General features: G+C 41.5%; 1 protein-coding gene across 2 annotated transcripts; it reads right to left on the minus strand.

Annotated features, from left to right (window-relative positions):
* Window positions 1-2,380: 2,380 nt before the first annotated feature.
* LOC132867307 (receptor activity-modifying protein 3-like) lies at window positions 2,381-19,370 on the minus strand. Of its 2 annotated transcripts, XM_060900131.1 has the most exons (4): window positions 19,081-19,370; window positions 16,013-16,172; window positions 6,964-7,142; window positions 2,381-2,498 (listed from the first exon to the last, which is right to left on the minus strand). In XM_060900131.1, the coding sequence occupies exons 1-4, from the start codon at window positions 19,133-19,135 to the stop codon at window positions 2,434-2,436; spliced, it is 459 nt and encodes a 152-aa protein (XP_060756114.1). In that variant the 5' UTR covers window positions 19,136-19,370; the 3' UTR covers window positions 2,381-2,433. The 2 variants fall into 2 exon arrangements, with proteins under 2 accessions (XP_060756114.1, XP_060756113.1); XM_060900130.1 differs by lacking the exon at window positions 2,381-2,498 and having other exon boundaries at window positions 5,382-7,142.
* Between the last annotated feature and the right edge of the window lie 1,034 nt (window positions 19,371-20,404).

Here is a 20,404-nt window from a genome sequence, read left to right on the forward strand (position 1 = left end):
AAAGATGTTCCCTATGTCCAAAATCACACACTCATTCACTACTCCCTACTCACTATACAGGGAATTACTATATAGAGGACTATATAGTGAGCTCATTGATAAAATGAAAAAAAAAAACCCACTTTCGGACACCACTCCGCCGCGCCGTTATTTACGTCATTACTGTCATGCAATTAAAACGTCCCAGATCAGTTGGCTGGTGGGTTTTCAAAATAATAAATACATGCATGTATTTTTGTGATAAATAAATATTATACTGAGCGTATTTCCCACATTAATCAATACAAAGTACTTTGTGTCTGCTGCATCTTTCAGTTCTTTTAAATCAAGGCTGAATACTTTCTTCTTTGCCGCTGCCTTTTCTCATCTCATCTCATTATCTCTAGCTGCTTTATCCTGTTCTACAGGGTCGCAGGCAAGCTGGAGCCTATCCCAGCTGACTACGGGCGAAAGGCGGGGTACACCCTGGACAAGTCGCCAGGTCATCACAGGGCTGACACATAAACACAGACAACCATTCACACTCACACCTACGGTCAATTTAGAGTCACCAGTTAACCTAACCTGCATGTCTTTGGACTGTGGGGGAAACCGGAGCACCCAGAGGAAACCCACGCGGACACAGGGAGAACATGCAAACTCCACACAGAAAGACCCTCGCCGGCCATGGGACTCGAACCTGGACCTCCTTCCTGTGAGGCGACAGCGCTAACCACTACACCACCACGCCGCCCGCCGCTGCCTTTTGTTAAATCAAATTTGAGGCTTTTGATTTGATTTCTTTCAGCGCGACCGCAATGCATGATGGGATATATTGCTTGGTTAGTGACCATCAGTTGTACACTACTTTTCGTGATGCATTGTGGGATACTTTGAGTGCACTATATAGGGTGTAATAATTCTCACTATACATTTGGACAGCACTACAAAATGGCCACCTCACTATATAGTCCACTATATAGTGAGTAAGGAGTGATTTCGGACACAGGGCATATGTTGTGAAGGAAAGGAAACGCAAGACCAAACTAATAAATATCGGCGGTCAGCGAGCACCTCAGTGTGGTCAGCTGTTCATTTAGCGACAGAATGATGGAACTGTCAGTGCATGGTCAAGATAAACTTGTAGATGGCAGTAATGCAACATTGGATGCCAGCTGCTGTAAAACCCAAAAGAAGAGGAAGATGATGACAAAGGTGAGTGTGCGCATGAGCACACAGACTTCAAATTCAGTAGCTTTCGGTCCACTAAACAAAAATAATTGGGTGTCAGGGAAAATTATTTTTATGACCTAAACTTGAAAAATCTGAAAGGCAGTTTACCTTTAAGAGTTCTCCCAATCATTATGGAGAAATTGTGCATCCGGGCGAGATGAGTAAAGAATTCCTGTCCAATAAACACAGATTTTTTTTTTATTTTTTAATGTAAAGCTCAGGAGGAGGCCATAGATGCTGTGCTTCGCTGGAGTTGTATAATGACATGTCGGAGGCTTCAAAAGAGATTTACATTGAGGCTGTACTGTCCACCAAAGAGAGTTCGGTTTAAATGAACATATAACGCAATGTTGTAGTGACATATTTGATCGTTTGAGTTGCTAAATATTTAATTTCACAAAGAGTCATGAATAATACAGACACATTTAATATAGAACTACTGTATTTCATTGCTGCAATTTAATAAAAAATGTTATTGAGGCGGGGCGGCACGGTGGTGTAGTGGTTAGCGCTGTCGCCTCACAGCAAGAAGGTCCGGGTTCGAGCCCCATGGCCACGTGGGTTTCCTCCGAGTGCTCCAGTTTCCCCCACAGTCCAAAGACATGCAGGTTAGGTTAACTGGTGACTCTAAATTGACCGTAGGTGCACTGTAAAAAATTATTTGTTGTTTTAACTTAAAAAAAGTTAGTGCAAGGGTTGCCTTAAGGGCTGCCTTAAAATTTTGAGTTCACTGAAATTAATATAGTAAGTTCACAACAATTTAACTTACTATGTGAATTCCAGTGAACTCAAAATTTTAAGGCAGCCCTTGCACTAACTTTTTTAAGTTAAAACAACACATTTTTTTTTACAGTGTGTGAATGTGAGTGTGAATGGTTGTCTGTGTCTATGTGTCAGCCCTGTGATGACCTGGCGACTTGTCCAGGGTGTACCCCGCCTTTCACCCGTAGTCAGCTGGGATAGGCTCCAGCTTGCCTGCGACCCTGTAGGACAGGATAAAGCGGCTAGAGACAATGAGATGAGATGAGAATTTTATTGAGGCCGGGCTTCCCATGTAGTCATTAAGCAGTCATCTGTGATTAGTCAGGCCTCAGATGTTAAAATTAAAATTTTAAAAAATAGCACTGTTCTTCAGTAGATTGACCAAACAGGGCATAGTTGTGTTTATACTGAGTTTTATTTCTCACAGTGCAAAATACAGCTTTAAAATAAGCCAGGTATTCACTCAGCTCCAAATGTGAGACTGTTTAGCTTGGACCTATTCAAGCTTAAATTTGGAATCGGCACTGTGGGATTTAAATCATAAACAGGAAATTAATGCCTGAAGCTTTCGTTGTATTTCAAACAAAAACTTCCTTTGAAATGTTCTCATTTTAATGGCATGTCCCTGCAATAGAACAACTAGTTCGACCATTTTCAGCCCATAAAGTTACATAACAGAAAACACATCATAGAAAATGAAATTGTCCATCATGCACCAGAACAACATTTCATTAGTAAATTAGATATTTGTAACCCTAGGACTTATTCTTGTCCCATAAAGCTTATTGTAAGATAGTAACGTGAGTATAGCACCCCACTGAAACCCCACTTTTGGAAAACCAGGACCCAAATAAATAAAAAAGTTTAGCTTTAATATTAATCATGAAACCTTGTGATTTTGTTTCAAAAGCTTGATGATCGTGTACAAATGCTGTGTTATTCACTACAATAAAAATAGTTCAGTTCATGAGGTTTTATTTATACTGTACATTGTGTAACCCTGGGGGTTGGAAATATGTTTATGTGGATGTGCCAGATCAGTTACAGCAATATGAAGAAGAAAGGAAGGAAGGAAGGTCACTGGGGGTTGACATCCTGTTTGGATTGTTTGCTTGTGAGTGTGGGAAAGGGTAAAAATTGGTAGTAGTGGGAAAGAGATGGAGCAGAGAAGGATAATTCTGTGTGCATATACAGTATCACTATATTTATGTTGTACCCTCAGTTTACATATACTCTATCATATATTTCTCTTTTAATATAAGTATATAATAACAGTGTATACCAAAACATGTCACAATATCTATGACTACATTGTGGCACCAGGTACAATAATGTATATGAGACAAGAAATTGTACACAAAACAAATGGTGGCAGTTTTTGTACCTCATGCCGACCTATTTCAGTGGTTTCATTGTTGATTGTAGGAAGGATTTTTATGTGCTTCTGAGAATTTAGCTTAAAGGATGAGTGCCTCGTATTAAACGCATTCGGTGGGACTCGGTGTCAAACGGAGAGGTAAAAACCCGATGGTATGCTCACTTCATTTCCACTAAGGTAAGAATAAAAAAATATATATATCATTTCACAATTGCAGCAAGGTGCTCATTCTTAGACAATGAAGTGAACATGAGCCTCAACACAGCGGCTCATCATAGCCTAACTTTCACCGAGACTTAGTGTATTTACATTCGGGGATCCTTCGGCACACGTTGTGCGTGTACTTGGGACCCAGTCATTATGGGAAACACCTGATACTGATTTGAGAGCAATCATCACACGTGTTCAAGGACACAGAAGCTTTGTGAAGTATTATCATTATGACTGTCATGTTTGTTTCTAGCCATGTTTATGACTCTGCTTTCAGTTTCATTTTTGTTTTTGTAAATATCACACCTGCTAATAAACACTTTTCCTGCACTTAGACCCGTCTACCGCCATATACCTGACAGAATACTTCACAAAATGTCTGTGAAAACAGCGTGCTGATTGTGTTGAAATCAGCATCAGGTATTTCCCATAATGACTGGGTCCCAAGTGCATGCACAACACGCTCTGAAGGATCCCTGAATATAAATGCACTTTTTAAGTCTCAGTTAAGGTGAGGCTGTGTTGATGCTCATGTTCTCTTCACTGTATAAGAATGAGCACCGCGTTGCAGTTGTGAACTTATAATTTTTGTATTCTTACCTTCGTGGAAATGAAGTGAGCATACCATTGGGTTTTTGACCTCTCTTTTCGACACACAGTCCCACTGAATTTTTTTTTTCATTTTTCCCATCTATGTTTAGAAATTTCTCTATTTTTCCCCCGATGATGAATTACTTTTGTTAAATTTTTTTAAAGGTCCTATGGCATGAAACTTTCACTTTCTGAGGTTTTTTAACGTTAAAATGAGTTCCTCTGACCTTCTTAAGTCACCCCAGTGGCTAGAAATTTCATAATGTGTAAACCAAACTATGCCCAACATTTGAGAATGGGGCGTCAAAACGGCGCGTTGATAAACTCCTCCCTTTACTACGTCAGCAAGGGAGATGATCCCCACGCCCCCCCTCTGGATTCCCACCCACTGTATGAATTGCCCGCCCAGTTGTAGTGAGAAGACCATAGAGGACACAACATGGCACCACCTAAGCGAGCGAAACATGGAAATTGCGCTGTACATGGATGTGACAACACAGAAAAGAGTCTGTTTTTACTGCCGACGGGAGAGCCCCTGAAGACGCAGCGGCTTAATTTTATTTACTTCAATAATACGCCGTCGAGTCTACCTAAGACGGTGTATGTTTGTCGGAAGCATTTTCCTGATGAATGTTTCCACAACTTGGGACAGTACAGGGCAGGTTTTGCACATCAACTGTCACTGAAGCCTGGGTCCGTACCAAGCATCCCTGCCGCATCAGCCACAAACAGCGAACAAGTAAGTGTATAACTGTTAAGTCGTTTTGCCGTGTTTTAAAATCGGCGCCACGTTAGCCTTGCAATGGCTACATTAGCTGTGCAGCTAACCGCTTCCTGCAGTTAGCCAGGTACTCTGCGCTACAAAAGCAAAAAGCATGCAGCATGCTCTGTTATAATAGCCAATCAAAACAGTTTTTACAAAGACACCCACATTCTTTTTTTTAAGTCACTCATTCATTTTATTTGTTTGTTTGTTCAGTAAAAACCCAAACATTTGTTGAATTTATTTTATTTCCTCGCGTCGCACCTTAATGATGTCAGCGCGCGGTATTTTTCCCTTCGCGGTTTGTTCCTTCTCTCTCGCCATAGTAAGACACCCACATCCGCTTGTTCTGACCCACTGGAGGTAGCGTCACAGTGCTGTTAGCCAATCAGAGGTAACACGTTTACATGTCATGAATATTAATGATAAGACCCGCCCCCACCCTCTACCCTTCCCCGCCTCCTGCTTCTCATTAGCAAAACAACGCACTGGGAAAAGGGCTGAAATGGGGCTTTCTCCCAGGAGGCTATATCTACGTGCCGAGGGTTCATTTCGAGAAAGGCTGCGGATATAACATCCGGAAACCTCCACGAGCCCGTTTAAAGCATCAACAAACCACCATGCCATGGGTCCTTTAAAAATCTGATGTCTTTGTTTCGTTCAAAACGATTTGTACATCCAAAACCTTCCCGTACTGATCAGTAACAATTAAGTTGGCTGCATGAAGCACTGAAGTGTGCCCCTTGTCCTGGCGCCCTAGTTACTGTTGCTATGGAGTCATGTGACTGTGCAAAGCCTCTATTAGCCTTGTAAGAAGCTGTGAGTTCAATTCCCCGTATTCTTTGTGTGCATGTGACGTCACACTTATTTTCCAAACCGGAAGTCCACCATGTTGGATGATAACTACCAAGATAGCAGCAGTTCACGTGTAAGCTGCTGCAAGATTTCATGATTTTTCTTTTGATTTCATTGCCTTTGAAGAAGACAATGCCTACTTTGTTAGCGGGATATAATTGAGGTAATAATGCTACTCATGACAACGAGAAACGGTGCTTCAGAATTCCCAAAATAATTAAAAACAGCAACAAAACAGATGAAGAACTGTCCAGAGAATGCGTTCAAAAACATACGTGAGGACTTAACTGAGGAAAAAGCTCATTACACCCGCGTGTGTGGTGACCACTTTATATCTGGTAAGAGTTCATTGCTAATTAAAGCTGTTTTCTGTTGATTAAATTGAACTTTTGAGCTTTAACGCAAACACTCTGTATCTCACCCTGCAGGAACACCAGCAAACCTACACGATAAAACAAATCCAGATTGGGCACCAACACACTAATTAGGACATGATAAGATCAAGACGAAAACTCATCTCGCAGTATCAAGAAGCAACAGGACAAATGAAAGATCTGCCAAGAAAGCCAGATTAGAAGTAACTTCGTTTTACTTAGACACTTTTTTTTTTGTAGAATAAGACAGTTCACAATATCAGGATATTCAATCGGTGGTAACGAGGCCAAATCCTCTGTATAATTGGATGGCTTTAACGTATACGGGTCAAAGCCACAAATTTCAACTTTTTCTCTGAATCCTGACTTGGCAGAGGACTCCAGAGAATCAGATTTCAAGAAAGTCAGAGATGCATCGCAGTTATTCTTTGCACAAGATGGCATTTTGGATTTGTATATCATCCAACATGGTGGTGGATGCATACGTCACACTATTTGGTCATGTGGTTGCACATGAAGAATTAGTAAGCTGCTGTAAGTTGAGTCCCTGAGCAAGGCCTTTAGGCCTCAACTGCGCAGTTATGTCTTGTCTCATTTGTAAGTCATTTTGGTTAAAGGTGTCAGCCAAAGAAGTTAAATACAAATGTAAATCTCATGGAGCCAGGTTTAATGTGTGATTAGTACTCTCTGGGTAAAACAGATCTTGTACACCGTATCCATTAAATTTTCCACCTATAGGTACTATCTTTGCTTGCTGCACCATACGACTGATGTGATCATGGCCAGTGTAAGTAAGACTGCAACTATGATAAGAATACCTATGGTTAAGGTGATAGTGTCTTCTGGTATGTGAGTCCAGTCCGTGGATGTAGAAGTGCAGTTGGAAAAGAATTGTTTGTGGACAAGGATAATATAGTGCTCTACCACCGGGTTGGGCCAAAAGCAGCCATGCTTCAAAGTCTTATTCTCTGTGCAGGATGTAAAGTTGTGGTACTCACTGTGGAGAGAAACAACGGATGTCAGAGAGGCATTGCATTCAGTCACAGATTCAGACGCACGACTGATATGTTCATATTTACAACTGACCAAATGAGCAGTAAATACATTTACATTTGTAATGTATCATACCTTCAGAGATTTCTGCGTAATACTTATTTATTGGAAGCAGGCTTGTAGTATTCGAGTCCAGGACTCGTGCCCTAATTTTAAGGATTCATGACTTGACTTGGACTCGAGCACTGACGACTTGGACTCGGATTTGTGCATTAACTCGTGCATTCGGACTCGCAAATTGGAGACGAGGACTCTGATTTTTTTTTCTTTATTTTTTATAACATGCCATAATAATTTGGCATAAGATATTTATATCTACATTAATTTTTGTACTAATTTCGTGCAAGAGTGTCACACCTGCGTGCCTTGGTGCGTGCATCAGAGAGACTCTCAGGCGTGCTCCGGACAGCACGCACACCAAGCGGACTCTCATGCACACGCACCGTAAACGACTCGCACCTGTACAGGATTAAGGCGCAATCAGTGCACCTATATAAAGACTGTGAAATCACGCTTACTTTGTGAAGTATTGAATTGCATTGCTAACACATTATTTCCTTGTTTGTTTTCCTGGATTCCTGACTTCCTGTTTCTTGTATTTGACTCTGCCGAGTCTACGATAGCCTGTTTGTGCCTTGCTCAACCTATTGCCTGTTTCACTGTTTTACAATTTTGCCTGCCGTTCTGGATTGTTTACCTGTCTTCACTTGTATTATTAAACACACCTTCTGCACTTCCATCCATCTCCCAACCATGACAAAGAGAACACACATTCACCTGTTCATACGTCATGTTCAGGAACAAACTAATGTTAATGGCGCTGAAACAGCCACCGTCAAATGGTGCGGTTGGAGTCTTGTTCTCGGACTCGAAATTTTCTTTAATGATTTGGATTTGAACACTGGGGACTTGAGACTGGACTCAGACTCAAGGTTTAGTGACTTAACTACAGCAATGACTGGAAGCACTCATAATGCTTACATACGGTAAGGCTTATTTCATATAAAGGAAAACTTATTCAGATACAATTTATTCAAACTATACAGAGAGACTTTGTGGTTGAACTCTGGATTTCTACACTATATCAACCACATTTATTAATCTATTGACCTCCCTGTGGCTTTTTGAGATCAACAGTTGAGTCACAGTCCAGAGTGTATCACAGGTTGCAGCAGCTTTTTCCAAGAAGCAGCCTCTGAGTGAGCGTGAATAGCCTGACCCCTTCTTTCAATGCCATCACTTGGACTTGGACCAATGATGCTCCTCTGGAGACAGACTGAACTTCTCATGCATGCTTTTTCTAACTACCATATAAATCATACTGGTTCTTGGATGTCAGACTATAGGCCATCAGCTGGATATCTCCAGTCAGAAAAGCCTGGATATGGAGCATGCACCCACTTTGATCAGGCAAGGTGGTGCTCTTGAACATATCCATGTTTGCCTCAGGATCACCCTGCGGTGTCATCCTGGTGAGGGAAAAGGAGCTCATTGTTGGAGTTGTGGGAGGGGAGGAAGGAGACATGAAACTCATAAAGACAACTTCATCCATGGCTTGCTTGTCCATGATTTAGCTCGTCCAGAGTAAGTGTTTCTTAACACAGTACACCAACAACAGACCAACAACAGCTGTGCACCAACAACAGCTGTGTTCAATACCCAACCCTGATACTATTATGTACAGTATTATTCTATCCACATTCACTGGATATGAGCAATCGCATGCTCTGATTGGCTACTCTACTACTAAACTATCAGCTCATATACCATAAGTAGAGAAAAACAAAATGGCTGCACGTGTTCCTCAACCACCCAAGGACGAAATAAAAACCCTACTCAAAAACGCCCCCCCCCCCAAAAAAAAAATTAAAAATAAAATGGGGAATAAAAGTATTTCATGGTAAGAACGAATCCTTTTTAATTTTTCAAGAATTATTATTATTATTTTTCACAAATTGCTCCTGTCATTTGGCTGATTTATTTACATTCTAGAAGAATAACAACAACAGCAACTTTATTCATCACACACTTGTAAAATTCCTTTCTGCATTTAACCCATCTGAAGCAGTGAACACACACATGTGAGCAATGAGCACACACACATACCCAGAGCAGTGGGCAGCCATGCTAACAGTGCCCAGGGAGCAGTTGGGAGTTAGGTGCCTCGCTCAAGGGCACCTCAGCCCAAGGCCGTCCCATATTAACCTAACCGTATGTCTTTTGATTTCTAAGCAGAAATGATTTTGTCAGACATTTTTATTTATCGAATTTGCAAAAAATACTCATTGTTTCTTAAAATCCGGTGAATGTGGATAGAATAAAACAGTTATTTCACTCAGTCTTGTTGTACATTGCTTATAGCCAACTCGATGCTATGTGCCTCGTTGGCTATCAGTTCATGTATGACTTGATTTCGTGGAATAACGATTGAATAGTCAGAAACACCTCACTTTTAAGACTTTTTCAAAATCATCTTTTTTTTTTTCATTAAACAGTAGTCACAAACAACTAATGTCCTGTTAAAATTTGACCCTGGGTTCAACCCCAGACTTTGTCAACAAGGTCTAATGAAAAAAACCTATTTTCTTTACCCTGTTAGGTTTACACCAATTTGTTACTCTTCCATTAAGGCATTTCGGTGTACCAGCTATCGTTCAAATGGTTAATGTATTGGGGATTATGACAGCACAGTGCATATGTTGAAGCTTATTTATATTAGATAATAAAATATAGCCCCAATTGGCAGTGGCATATGCAACATATGAGGGCAATCCTAAAGTCCTTGTTGATGAGCTGACCTCACAGTGCACCCAGCAAAAAAAAAAAAGGCTCAAGACAAATCAATCATGTGATCATTGATCTTTGTGTGGAACTGATCACTGTGACCATGTTGTGCATGTTCTGTATGATGTTTATACAACCCCGATTCCAAAAAAGTTGGGACAAAGTACAAATTGTAAATAAAAACGTAATGCAATGATGTGGAAGTTTCAGAATTCCATATTTTATTCAGAATAGAACATAGATGACATTTCAAATGTTTAAACTGAGAAAATGTATCATTTAAAGAAAAAAATTAGGTGATTTTAAATTTCATGACAACAACACATCTCAAAAAAGTTGGGACAAGGCCATGTTTACCACTGTGAGACATCCCCTTTTCTCTTTACAACAGTCTGTAAACGTCTGGGGACTGAGGAGACAAGTTGCTCAAGTTTAGGGATAGGAATGTTAACCCATTCTTGTCTAATGTAGGATTCTAGTTGCTCAACTGTCTTAGGTCTTTTTTGTCATATCTTCCGTTTTATGATGCGCCAAATGTTTTCTATGGGTGAAAGATCTGGACTGCAGGCTGGCCAGTTCAGTACCCGGACCCTTCTTCTACGCAGCCATGATGCTGTAATTGATGCAGTATGTAGTTTGGCATTGTCATGTTGGAAATTGCAAGGTCTTCCCTGAAAGAGACGTCGTCTGGATGGGAGCATATGTTGATCTAGAACCTGGATATACCTTTCAGCATTGATGGTGTCTTTCCAGATGTGTAAGCTGCCCATGCCACACGCACTAATGCAACCCCATACCATCAGAGATGCAGGCTTCTGAACTGAGCGCTGATAACAACTTGGGTCGTCCTTCTCCTCTTTAGTCCGAATGACACGGCGTCCCTGATTTCCATAAAGAACTTCAAATTTTGATTCGTCTGACCACAGAACAGTTTTCCACTTTGCCACAGTCCATTTTAAATGAGCCTTGGCCCAGAGAAGACGTCTGCACTTCTGGATCACGTTTAGATACGGCTTCTTCTTTGAACTATAGAGTTTTAGCTGGCGACGGCGGATGGCACGGTGAATTATGTTCACAGATAATGTTCTCTGGAAATATTCCTGAGCCCATTTTGTGATTTCCAATACAGAAGCATGCCTGTATGTGATGCAGTGCCGTCTAAGGGCCCGAAGATCACGGGCACCCAGTATGGTTTTCCGGCCTTGACCCTTACGCACAGAGATTCTTCCAGATTCTCTGAATTTTTTGATGATATTATGCACTGTAGATGATGATATGTTCAAACTCTTTTCAATTTTACACTGTCAAACTCCTTTCTGATATTGCTCCACTATTTGTCGGCGCAGAATTAGGGGGATTGGTGATCCTCTTCCCATCTTTACTTCTGAGAGCCGCTGCCACTCCAAGATACTCTTTTTATACCCAGTCATGTTAATGACCTATTGCCAATTGACCTAATGAGTTGCAATTTGGTCCTCCAGCTGTTCCTTTTTTGTACCTTTAACTTTTCCAGCCTCTTATTGCCCCTGTCCCAACTTTTTCGAGATGTGTTGCTGTCATGAAATTTCAAATGAGCCAATATTTGGCATGAAATTTCAAAATGTCTCACTTTCGACATTTGATATGTTGTCTATGTTCTATTGTGAATACAATATCAGTTTTTGAGATTTGTAAATTATTGCATTCCCTTTTTATTTACAATTTGTACTTTGTCCCAACTGTTTTTGGAATTGGGGTTGTATGTGATACTGTATTGTTGTAAATTTTGTTAATTGTTGTGGTTAATTGTTGTTTTGGATTGTCTGTATTGTACATGCTTTTACATCGCCTGCCCAGAGACCACAGATGAAAATGAGCTTATAGCTAACTCTGGCACAACAGCTGGGTTGTGCATGGTCCCTGTTAACAAAAACCAATAAACTAAACTAAGTGTGAGATGATGCATGGAAGTATAAGTGTCTGGGCTTTATGGTATCAGGAGCATCACAAAATTGACTATTGTCATTGTAGCCCATGGCTCAAGACAAAAAAAAAAAAGGTGAGACACTTTCTTCCCTCTGACTTGACTGCACTAAAAGACACTGCCAGATCTGATCCAGATGGTCAGGAGCCATGTCCAAGGGCCTTTATGAGTGTAGGCTCTTTGTGGAGGCCCCTACTTCACTTGTCTACTCACTAAAAATATTAGAAGTGAATAAGATTATTACCTCGCCTGCGATGAGTAAGCAGGGTGAGGTATTGTAATCAGTGCAGTTTGTTTGTCTGTTTGTGTGCGTGTCTGTCTGTTAACAATCTAGCGTCTAGTCGGTTGCACCCAGGGCTTAATTTGAGCCGGAACATGACGGAACAAGATCCGGAACCTCCATCGTCGGATCCGGCAGCTATTTTCATTTCATTCGGTGTTCCGGCAGCTATTTAAATGGATCAGATCACCTCCGTGACCATCACAAAGGGAAAAAAAATCAAACAATAAATTAAATAAATAAGTAAATAAAAATTTGTTTAGTGTTCGGTTTTGATTTTGATGTCTGTTGTTGATTTCTCTCCTATGACATCCACAAAATCTATGCGAAAGGGGAAGGGGGGGGGACATGGGGTGTATACTTCCGCTCAATAGAACACCGGGTTTTTTGTAGCCGTTAGCTTGCGCTGTGGAAAAAATGGCAAAAAAACAAGAAAGCTTACTAAAATTTTTCAAAGTCCCAGGACAGCCGGATCCTAAACAACCTAAAATGGACGACGTTGGACACAGTGACACTGCACCAGCACCTGCTGCAAGTGTACCAGTCCGCGGGAACGATCAAAAAGAAGACGAGAAGAATGATGATGGCGGTGAAGCTAGAAGTGTTAGTGCACCAATTGCAACCGTCAGAGGGAATGAGGATGAGGATCGGGAAGATGAGACTGGTGATGGCGGTGAGGCAAGTGGGGCTATCTGGACTGATGCCCAGTTTAAAGAAAAAAACGCCCCCCGCCTTTTTTTTTTTTTTTTTGAGTCGCCGGATCCACCCACCTCCTGCGTTCCGGCCCGGGACCTCCCACTTCACAAATTAAGCACTGGTTGCACTGATTGACTTCAAATTTTCAAGGTAGGTGGGCAATGGTCCATAGATTACCTGATTAAATTTTGTGGGTAATCAGGTCAAAGTGAAGGTCAAGGTCACTGGAAAGGACAACCTTTCGGTCAAAATAACATTTTCCATTATAACTCAAAAACGGTTGCCGATAGACAAATGTTTACTATTATGAGCATATAGGAACTCCCATATGGCCTTTCATTTGGCACCATGATCTTTGACCTTGAGTAATCTTGAAAGGTCAAACTCAAGGTCACAGATTTTCAGAGGGCTGTAACTTGAAAACGATTGATGGTAGACAGATGTTTACCATTATCAACTTATAGGAAGTACCATATGGGCTTTCATTTGGCATCATGACCTTTGACTGTGAATGACTTTGAAATGTCAAACTCAAGGTCATGGATTTTCATAGGACTATAACCTGACAGCTGATGACTGAGAAATATTACCTTTATCAAAATAAGTGCTGCCAGGTGAGGTTTGTTTTGCCTAGCAACACTTGTTTATTATAGTCATTATATTATCTCATCTCATCATCTCTAGCCGCTTTATCCTTCTACAGGGTCACAGGCAAGCTGGAGCCTATCCCAGCTGACTACGGGCGAAAGGCGGGGTACACCCTGGACAAGTCGCCAGGTCATCACAGGGCTGACACATAGACACAGACAACCATTCACACTCACATTCACACCTACGGTCAATTTAGAGTCACCAGTTAACCTAACCTGCATGTCTTTGGACTGTGGGGGAAACCGGAGCACCCGGAGGAAACCCACGTGGACACGGGGAGAACATGCAAACTCCGCACAGAAAGGCCCTCGCCGGCCACGGGGCTCGAGCCCGGACCTTCTTGCTGTGAGGCGACAGTGCTAACCACTACACCACCGTGCCGCCCGTCATTATATTAATAAACACAAAAAGTAATATCCATACCTGGACAGCAAATGAGACAAAAAGATTTTCCTAACGACAAATAAAATTCACAGATGGTGAACTACTGTGTTACTCTTGTAAAGGTTAATGGCTACCAAATTCATTTGGCTATACAAAGACTGTCTATATGAAGGTTATGTACGGGAGCCTTTTACTGCTAAACAGTGTTCTCCCCAGAGCGCTTTTATGTGTCAGACCGTAAAATACCCCTTTTATGCACTCAGGCAGACCAGAAATACCCCTGGAAAATCCCCAATCACAACAAATGCCCTCAATCACTTTGCTGCTGTACTGGTACCATGATGCTTCAGTGCGTGGGCGAGCACCCTTGCACTGATGTCACATTTACCTTAGCAACCATCACTACCCTAAACCTGGGAGACAAGCAAACTTTGTTTACACACTGTTCACATACTAAGGCAAGCGAAGATGTCCGGTATCTGTTACTGTTGCCCAAAGAAAGCTACAACTAAAAAAGCTTTACTACCGGATTACTTGGATAATCTTAGTCAGAAAAAAGCGAATGATAGGTATACACGGAAATTAGAGTTTATTAGTGGTTATGATCCATACAAAATTCCTCAAAACAAATGGAGTGAGGGTGCAGATTTGTGGCCTAGTGTTAGCATTAGCTACATGTTGGAATATACCTTCTTTATCCTGAAGGGTCCCGACACGGGAGAACAGTTTAAAAAAATTACAAAAGCAAGAAAAGCTTCTTTGTGTAAAGACTTTTTCCCGATATCAGTTTTTGGGAACAGAATGTTGCAAAACCAAAGCATTTACTCTCAAAGGACTCTGGCTTGAACTGTGGGCTAGATGGTATTCCCTCCCCTCCATGACTCAGCAACTCCACTGACATCTAGTTACACAGCTATTTGCACTCCATCATTTATAGATTGATACTTATTATTGTTAAAACAATATCTGAAGTGATTTTTTTTTGTAAAATAATATCTTGCTCTAGACTTTCAAACAATATTGTAATATTTTATTTTAATATTATCTAATAGTGGATGGTACAATAATTACATTATTAAGTAATACAATAATTACATGTACTAGTTAGTAGCAGTATTATTGCTCAAATGTTGTTTATTTTAAGGTGCTTTTGGTGTTTGAAGTATTAAGTAGGCCTTAGTATAAAGGGCATTTGTGCAGTAAATGCAGTCTGCAGGGTTTTGGGGTTTTTTTTCCTTCATTTTTTTCTAACTGCAACAGAACTCATTTAAACTTTTGGTTGGTGGTGTGCTGGCAGTGGTTCAGGTAATAAAACAGCATTATTATATACTACATTGTTGTCAGATGATGACTTTATTTATTGCTCATGTGAACCCCATGCTGCAAACCACAGCATCACAGACCTCCACTTGTAGCAACCTTTTCAACCATCCATCCATCTATTATTTGTACCCGCTTATCCTGTTCTACAGGGTCGGAGGCAAGCTGGAGCCTATCCCAGCTGACTATGGGTGAGAGGTGGGGTACACCCTGGACAAGTCGCCAGGTCATCACAGGGCTGACACATAGACAGACAGCCATTCACACTCACATTCACACCTACGGTCAATTTAGAGTCACCAGTTAACCTAACCTGCATGTCTTTGGACTGTGGGGGAAACCGGAGCACCCGGAGGAAACCCACGCGGACACGGGGAGAACATGCAAACTCCACACAGAAAGGCCCTCACTGGCCGCTGAGCTCAAACCCAGCACCTTCTTGCTGTGAGGCGACAGTGTGAACCACTACACCACCGTGCTGCCCCTTTTCAACCATGTTAACAGTAAAAGGTGACAGTGTCAGTACCACCATAAAATGCTCCTAAAAGTCACCAGATGCCACCAAATGGGCTCCCTTTTTTCAAAATTTCGCTCTCGTACTCTCCTCCCACATGCCTATGTACTCTCCACCCAACGGCCACCGAAAAGTTAGGGCTTTATTTTAATCCTGGGGAAAACACTGGTTAAATGTAATCCAGCATGATGTAAAAAATATAAATCTGATTAAAGTGGTTACCTAATAAAATGTGTTAAGTTGCACCAATTCTGGGGGTCTAACTCAGCCATATCAGTCTTGAAGTGTCCTTCACACTCCTCCATCTCCAGGTGAAGAGCTGCCTTATTACACTCATGAACTTGAGAGCTGTCTGTGGTTTTCATCTTAACGTTCTGTTGAGCTATAAAGAAGAGATTTATCAGAAACATAGCACCTGCATGTCACAAAAGTTAAGCAATAACATGGTACAGTGTTCCCAAAAAGCCTTTATTATTAATATTTTTTGTCTAGAATATATACCTACACTTAACATACAGTATATAATTATTACTGTCTCCATGCATACAATATTTTTATGACTGTAAGAAAATTGAGATTTTTTTTAAATGTTAAGTACACATATAGGTTTATATCTTTTTTCCCCCACTTCTCCTCAATGCATTATTCACATCCACTTTATCATCTGTGTTAATAAATGCGAATGAACCCGACAGTGTTCAGAAGATAACCTGCTGTAGGTTTTACTTAGGAAACACATAATGAATATAAATGATCTAATTGTTTTGTTTTACTTATTATGCAATTCAGTAATGACATTTGGAACCAATTTAATATGTACGTATGGATGATGAACTAAAAAACAAAAACAGCCGTGGAGGACATTTTGTTGGCATGGTTAGACCCTTAGAGAGATGGTCACTATAAATCAAGTTTTTTGAGTACCTTTATCTTATTCCCATCCATTATCCATCCATCCATTATCTGTAGCCACTTATCCTGTTCTACAGGGTCGCAGGCAAGCTGGAGCCTATCCCAGCTGACTACGGGCGAAAGGCGGGGTACACCCTGGACAAGTCGCCAGGTCATCACAGGGCTGACACATAGACACAGACAACCATTCACACTCACATTCACACCTACGGTCAATTTAGAGTCACCAGTTAACCTAACCTGCATGTCTTTGGACTGTGGGGGAAACCGGAGCACCCGGAGGAAACGCACACGGACACACGGAGAACATGCAAACTCCACACAGAAAGGCCCTCGTCGGCTGCTGGGCTCAAACCCAGGACTTTCTTGCTGTGAGGCAACAGTGCTAACCACTACATCACTGTGCCGCCCCCCCCCATCCATTATTATTGTTGTTGTTGTTGTTTGTTAAAACAACAACAATAATAATAATAGTCTCAATGAGGCAGTAGGTCATACCAGCCAAGACACCCCAAAAATCGTAAATATGACAGGTGGCACCACAACTTTTATGCACACCCACCTGGGGAACATTTTATGTGAGTTTGATTGAAATCTGATCAATCCTGTAGGAGGAGTAGCGATTTTTGTAAATTGTGGACGGACAGACGACGGACAGACGATGCATGATCACATAAGCTAATGAGGTAATAATCATCCGGCCTGGCCTGCGGCCGGATGAGCTAATAATAATAATAATAATAATAATAATAATGCGACACAGTGCTGCAGTGGTTAACACTGTGGCTTCACAGCAAGAAAATTTTATATATTCTTCCTGTGCCTGCATGGGTTTCCTCCGGGTGCTCCGGTTTCCTCCCACAGTCCAAAGACATGCAGATTAGGTCAGCTGGCTACTCTAAATTTCCCATAGGTGTGAATGGGTTTTGGTTGTTCATCTCTGTGTTTGCCCTGTGATAAACTGGTGACCTGCCCAGGGTGAACCCTGTCTCGAACCCAAAGTCAGATGGGATTGGCTCCAGCTTCCCCCACGACCCTGATGGATCATCGTCGTCATCATCACGACCGAACCCGGTCTGGACTTGAGGCAAACCGTGTTTGCGTAGCTTGGCCAGAATTGAAGCAGTTAGATGGCCAGTCTCTTTCTGTGTAATCACACTCTCACACACATTCACACCTATGGGCAATTTAGAGTAGCCAGCTAACCTAACTGCATGTCTTTGGATTGTGGGAAAAACCGGAGCACCCGGAGGAAACCCACACAGACACGGGGAGAACATGCAAACTCCACACAGAAAGGCCCCTGTCAGCCACTTGGCTCGAATCCGGAACCTTCTTGCTGTGAGGCGCCCTGATGGATAAGCAGTATAGATAATGGAGGAATGAATAATAATAATAATAATAATAATAATAATAATAGCTCTACGGGGCGGCACATTGGTGTAGTGGTTAGCACTGTTGTCTCACAGCAAGAAGGTCCTGGGTTTGAGCCCCGGGGCCGGCGAGGGCCTTTCTGTGTAGAGTTTGCATGTTCTCCCCGTGTCCGCGTGGGTTTCCTCCGGGTGCTCCGGTTTCCCCCACAGTCCAAAGACATGCAGGTTAGGTTAACTGGTGACTCTAAATTGACCGTAGGTGTGAATGTGAGTGAATGGTTGTCTGTGTGTCAGCCCTGTGATGACCTGGCGACTTGTCCAGGGTGTACCCCGCCTTTCGCCCGTAGTCAGCTGGGATAGGCTCCAGCTTGCCTGCGACCCTGTAGGACAGGATAAAGCGGCTACAGATAATGAGATGAGATAAGAGAAAACAACCTATCCATGCCCCCACTTTAATATGCAATCGGTTCAAGTATACATAACTTCTTTCTAGTTTTCTGAGCACTTACAAGATAATAGTAGCCTATATTTAAGTCTAACCCATAAATTAGGTGATCTATAGCCTACAGTTTGTGTTTTATCCACATTTACATGAATTAATTTAGTATAGGCTACAGAAAAAGCATTCAGCCTAAGTAATTCTAATAATTTGTGTGTGTGTGTGTGTGTCACACACACACACTATACTTAAATAATCTATGACAAAGGCTGTAAACAGCTGTACAATTCGGCTGCCTTCACTGAAATTCCACAGCTGGACTTTAAGATGCTCATGCGGATTATGTATAAATGCAGAGGAAATATAATTATAACTTTTTATACATAGATATTTTCAATGAACTGTTTAATTAATCTACCCTGCATGATGCTGTATGCGGATATAAATAGGGCTGGGACAAATTCAAACAGCAAGCAATCAGCTGAGTCCCAAATCTCAGTCTCAGAGTAAATAGCAAAAAGAGAGGGAGAGAGTTAAAAAAAATCACTGGATTTAATTTTACTCACCGAAAATTCCAAGTATAAAAATGAATAGCAACTTTGTGGTATTATTAATATCCATCTGGAACAAATTTCGAGTCCCTTATCCTGAGTTTGTGGACAAAAATTCATTCAAAACCATCCGGTCATAATAATCGTCCAGTCTTCATAATAATAATAATAATAATAATAATAATAATAATAATAATAGAGCTCTAAAGCCACACGTCTGGAGATCGTGTATAAAAAAAATAAACTAGAATAAAAAGTGAACAACTCGATGGTCTTGAGCAGAAGCTTCCGCCGGACCGACACTGGTCTCCTCCTCTGTGGGAATTTCTGCAGGGGACAAAAAAAAACCCTGCGCGCACTTGAAATCCTGCTTGCATGTATATACATGACATTACGGTAATGATCGCGCAGAAACCCTCCCAAAGCAGGACAAGGCGCATCAGTAACGCGTCTGAGTTCGGAGGAAAACAAACAAATAAACCTATTTTTTTTCGTGGTCCAAATCCTGCGCTCTGATTGGCTGGTGAGGTTACGGACCTCTGCCCACTCGCCCATTCACAACAACAACAAACATAGTAGCATTTTTTGTCAACATTTATCTTTTTTTTAATAAGATTTATTTATAAGATTATCAAAAATCTTATACATTTTTGCCAGCATTTCTCAGGAGAATAGCATTAATTTTACATCATGAATAGCGATAACGACAGTGTTCACAGCAAAACTGAGTTTTACTACCCTGAGGAAGAAGAAATAAAAGAAAACATTTCAGGAGAAAGCTAAAAACCTCTAACTGTTGCTAACGCCGAGCAAAAACATGGCTGAATCCTGAATGACTCAATTTTGTATAAATAGGGGACTACATAGGCGGCAAAATGTAGTTTTTTCCTGCCATGGAAGTGCACTTGTATACCGAGGAGGAAGCCATTTGCATTACAGCCGTGAATGAGGATTCAAAATGGCGGCTCGGTTCAGTTTTCCCTTTCGGGCGCTCTCGTTTTCTGGGCCCTGTACTACGAACGGAGGTTAACCTACCCAGAAGTAACCCAGGGTTCCCCCGCTAAACCGGGGTTGACAAAACCTGGTTATCTTGTTTGGGGTTAAACGGTACTACGACGCCAGTTATGAAGTTGATTTGTTGAACCTGGTTTAACCTAATCAGGGTTAATGCGCGTTCACGTTAAAGGGGAGGTTATCAGCGCAAATCACCACTGTTCACAATGGCACGGTCGCCGTACTTCACGGAGGAAGAATGCGCTGTCATAATGCAAAGCTACGAGGAGTTCAAAACAACATTAAGAGCAAAATCTAACACAGCGGCTGCCAATAAGGAGCGGCA

The sequence above is a fragment of the Neoarius graeffei genome, chromosome 19 (assembly GCF_027579695.1).
Source record: "Neoarius graeffei isolate fNeoGra1 chromosome 19, fNeoGra1.pri, whole genome shotgun sequence".
Classification (NCBI taxonomy): domain Eukaryota; kingdom Metazoa; phylum Chordata; class Actinopteri; order Siluriformes; family Ariidae; genus Neoarius; species Neoarius graeffei.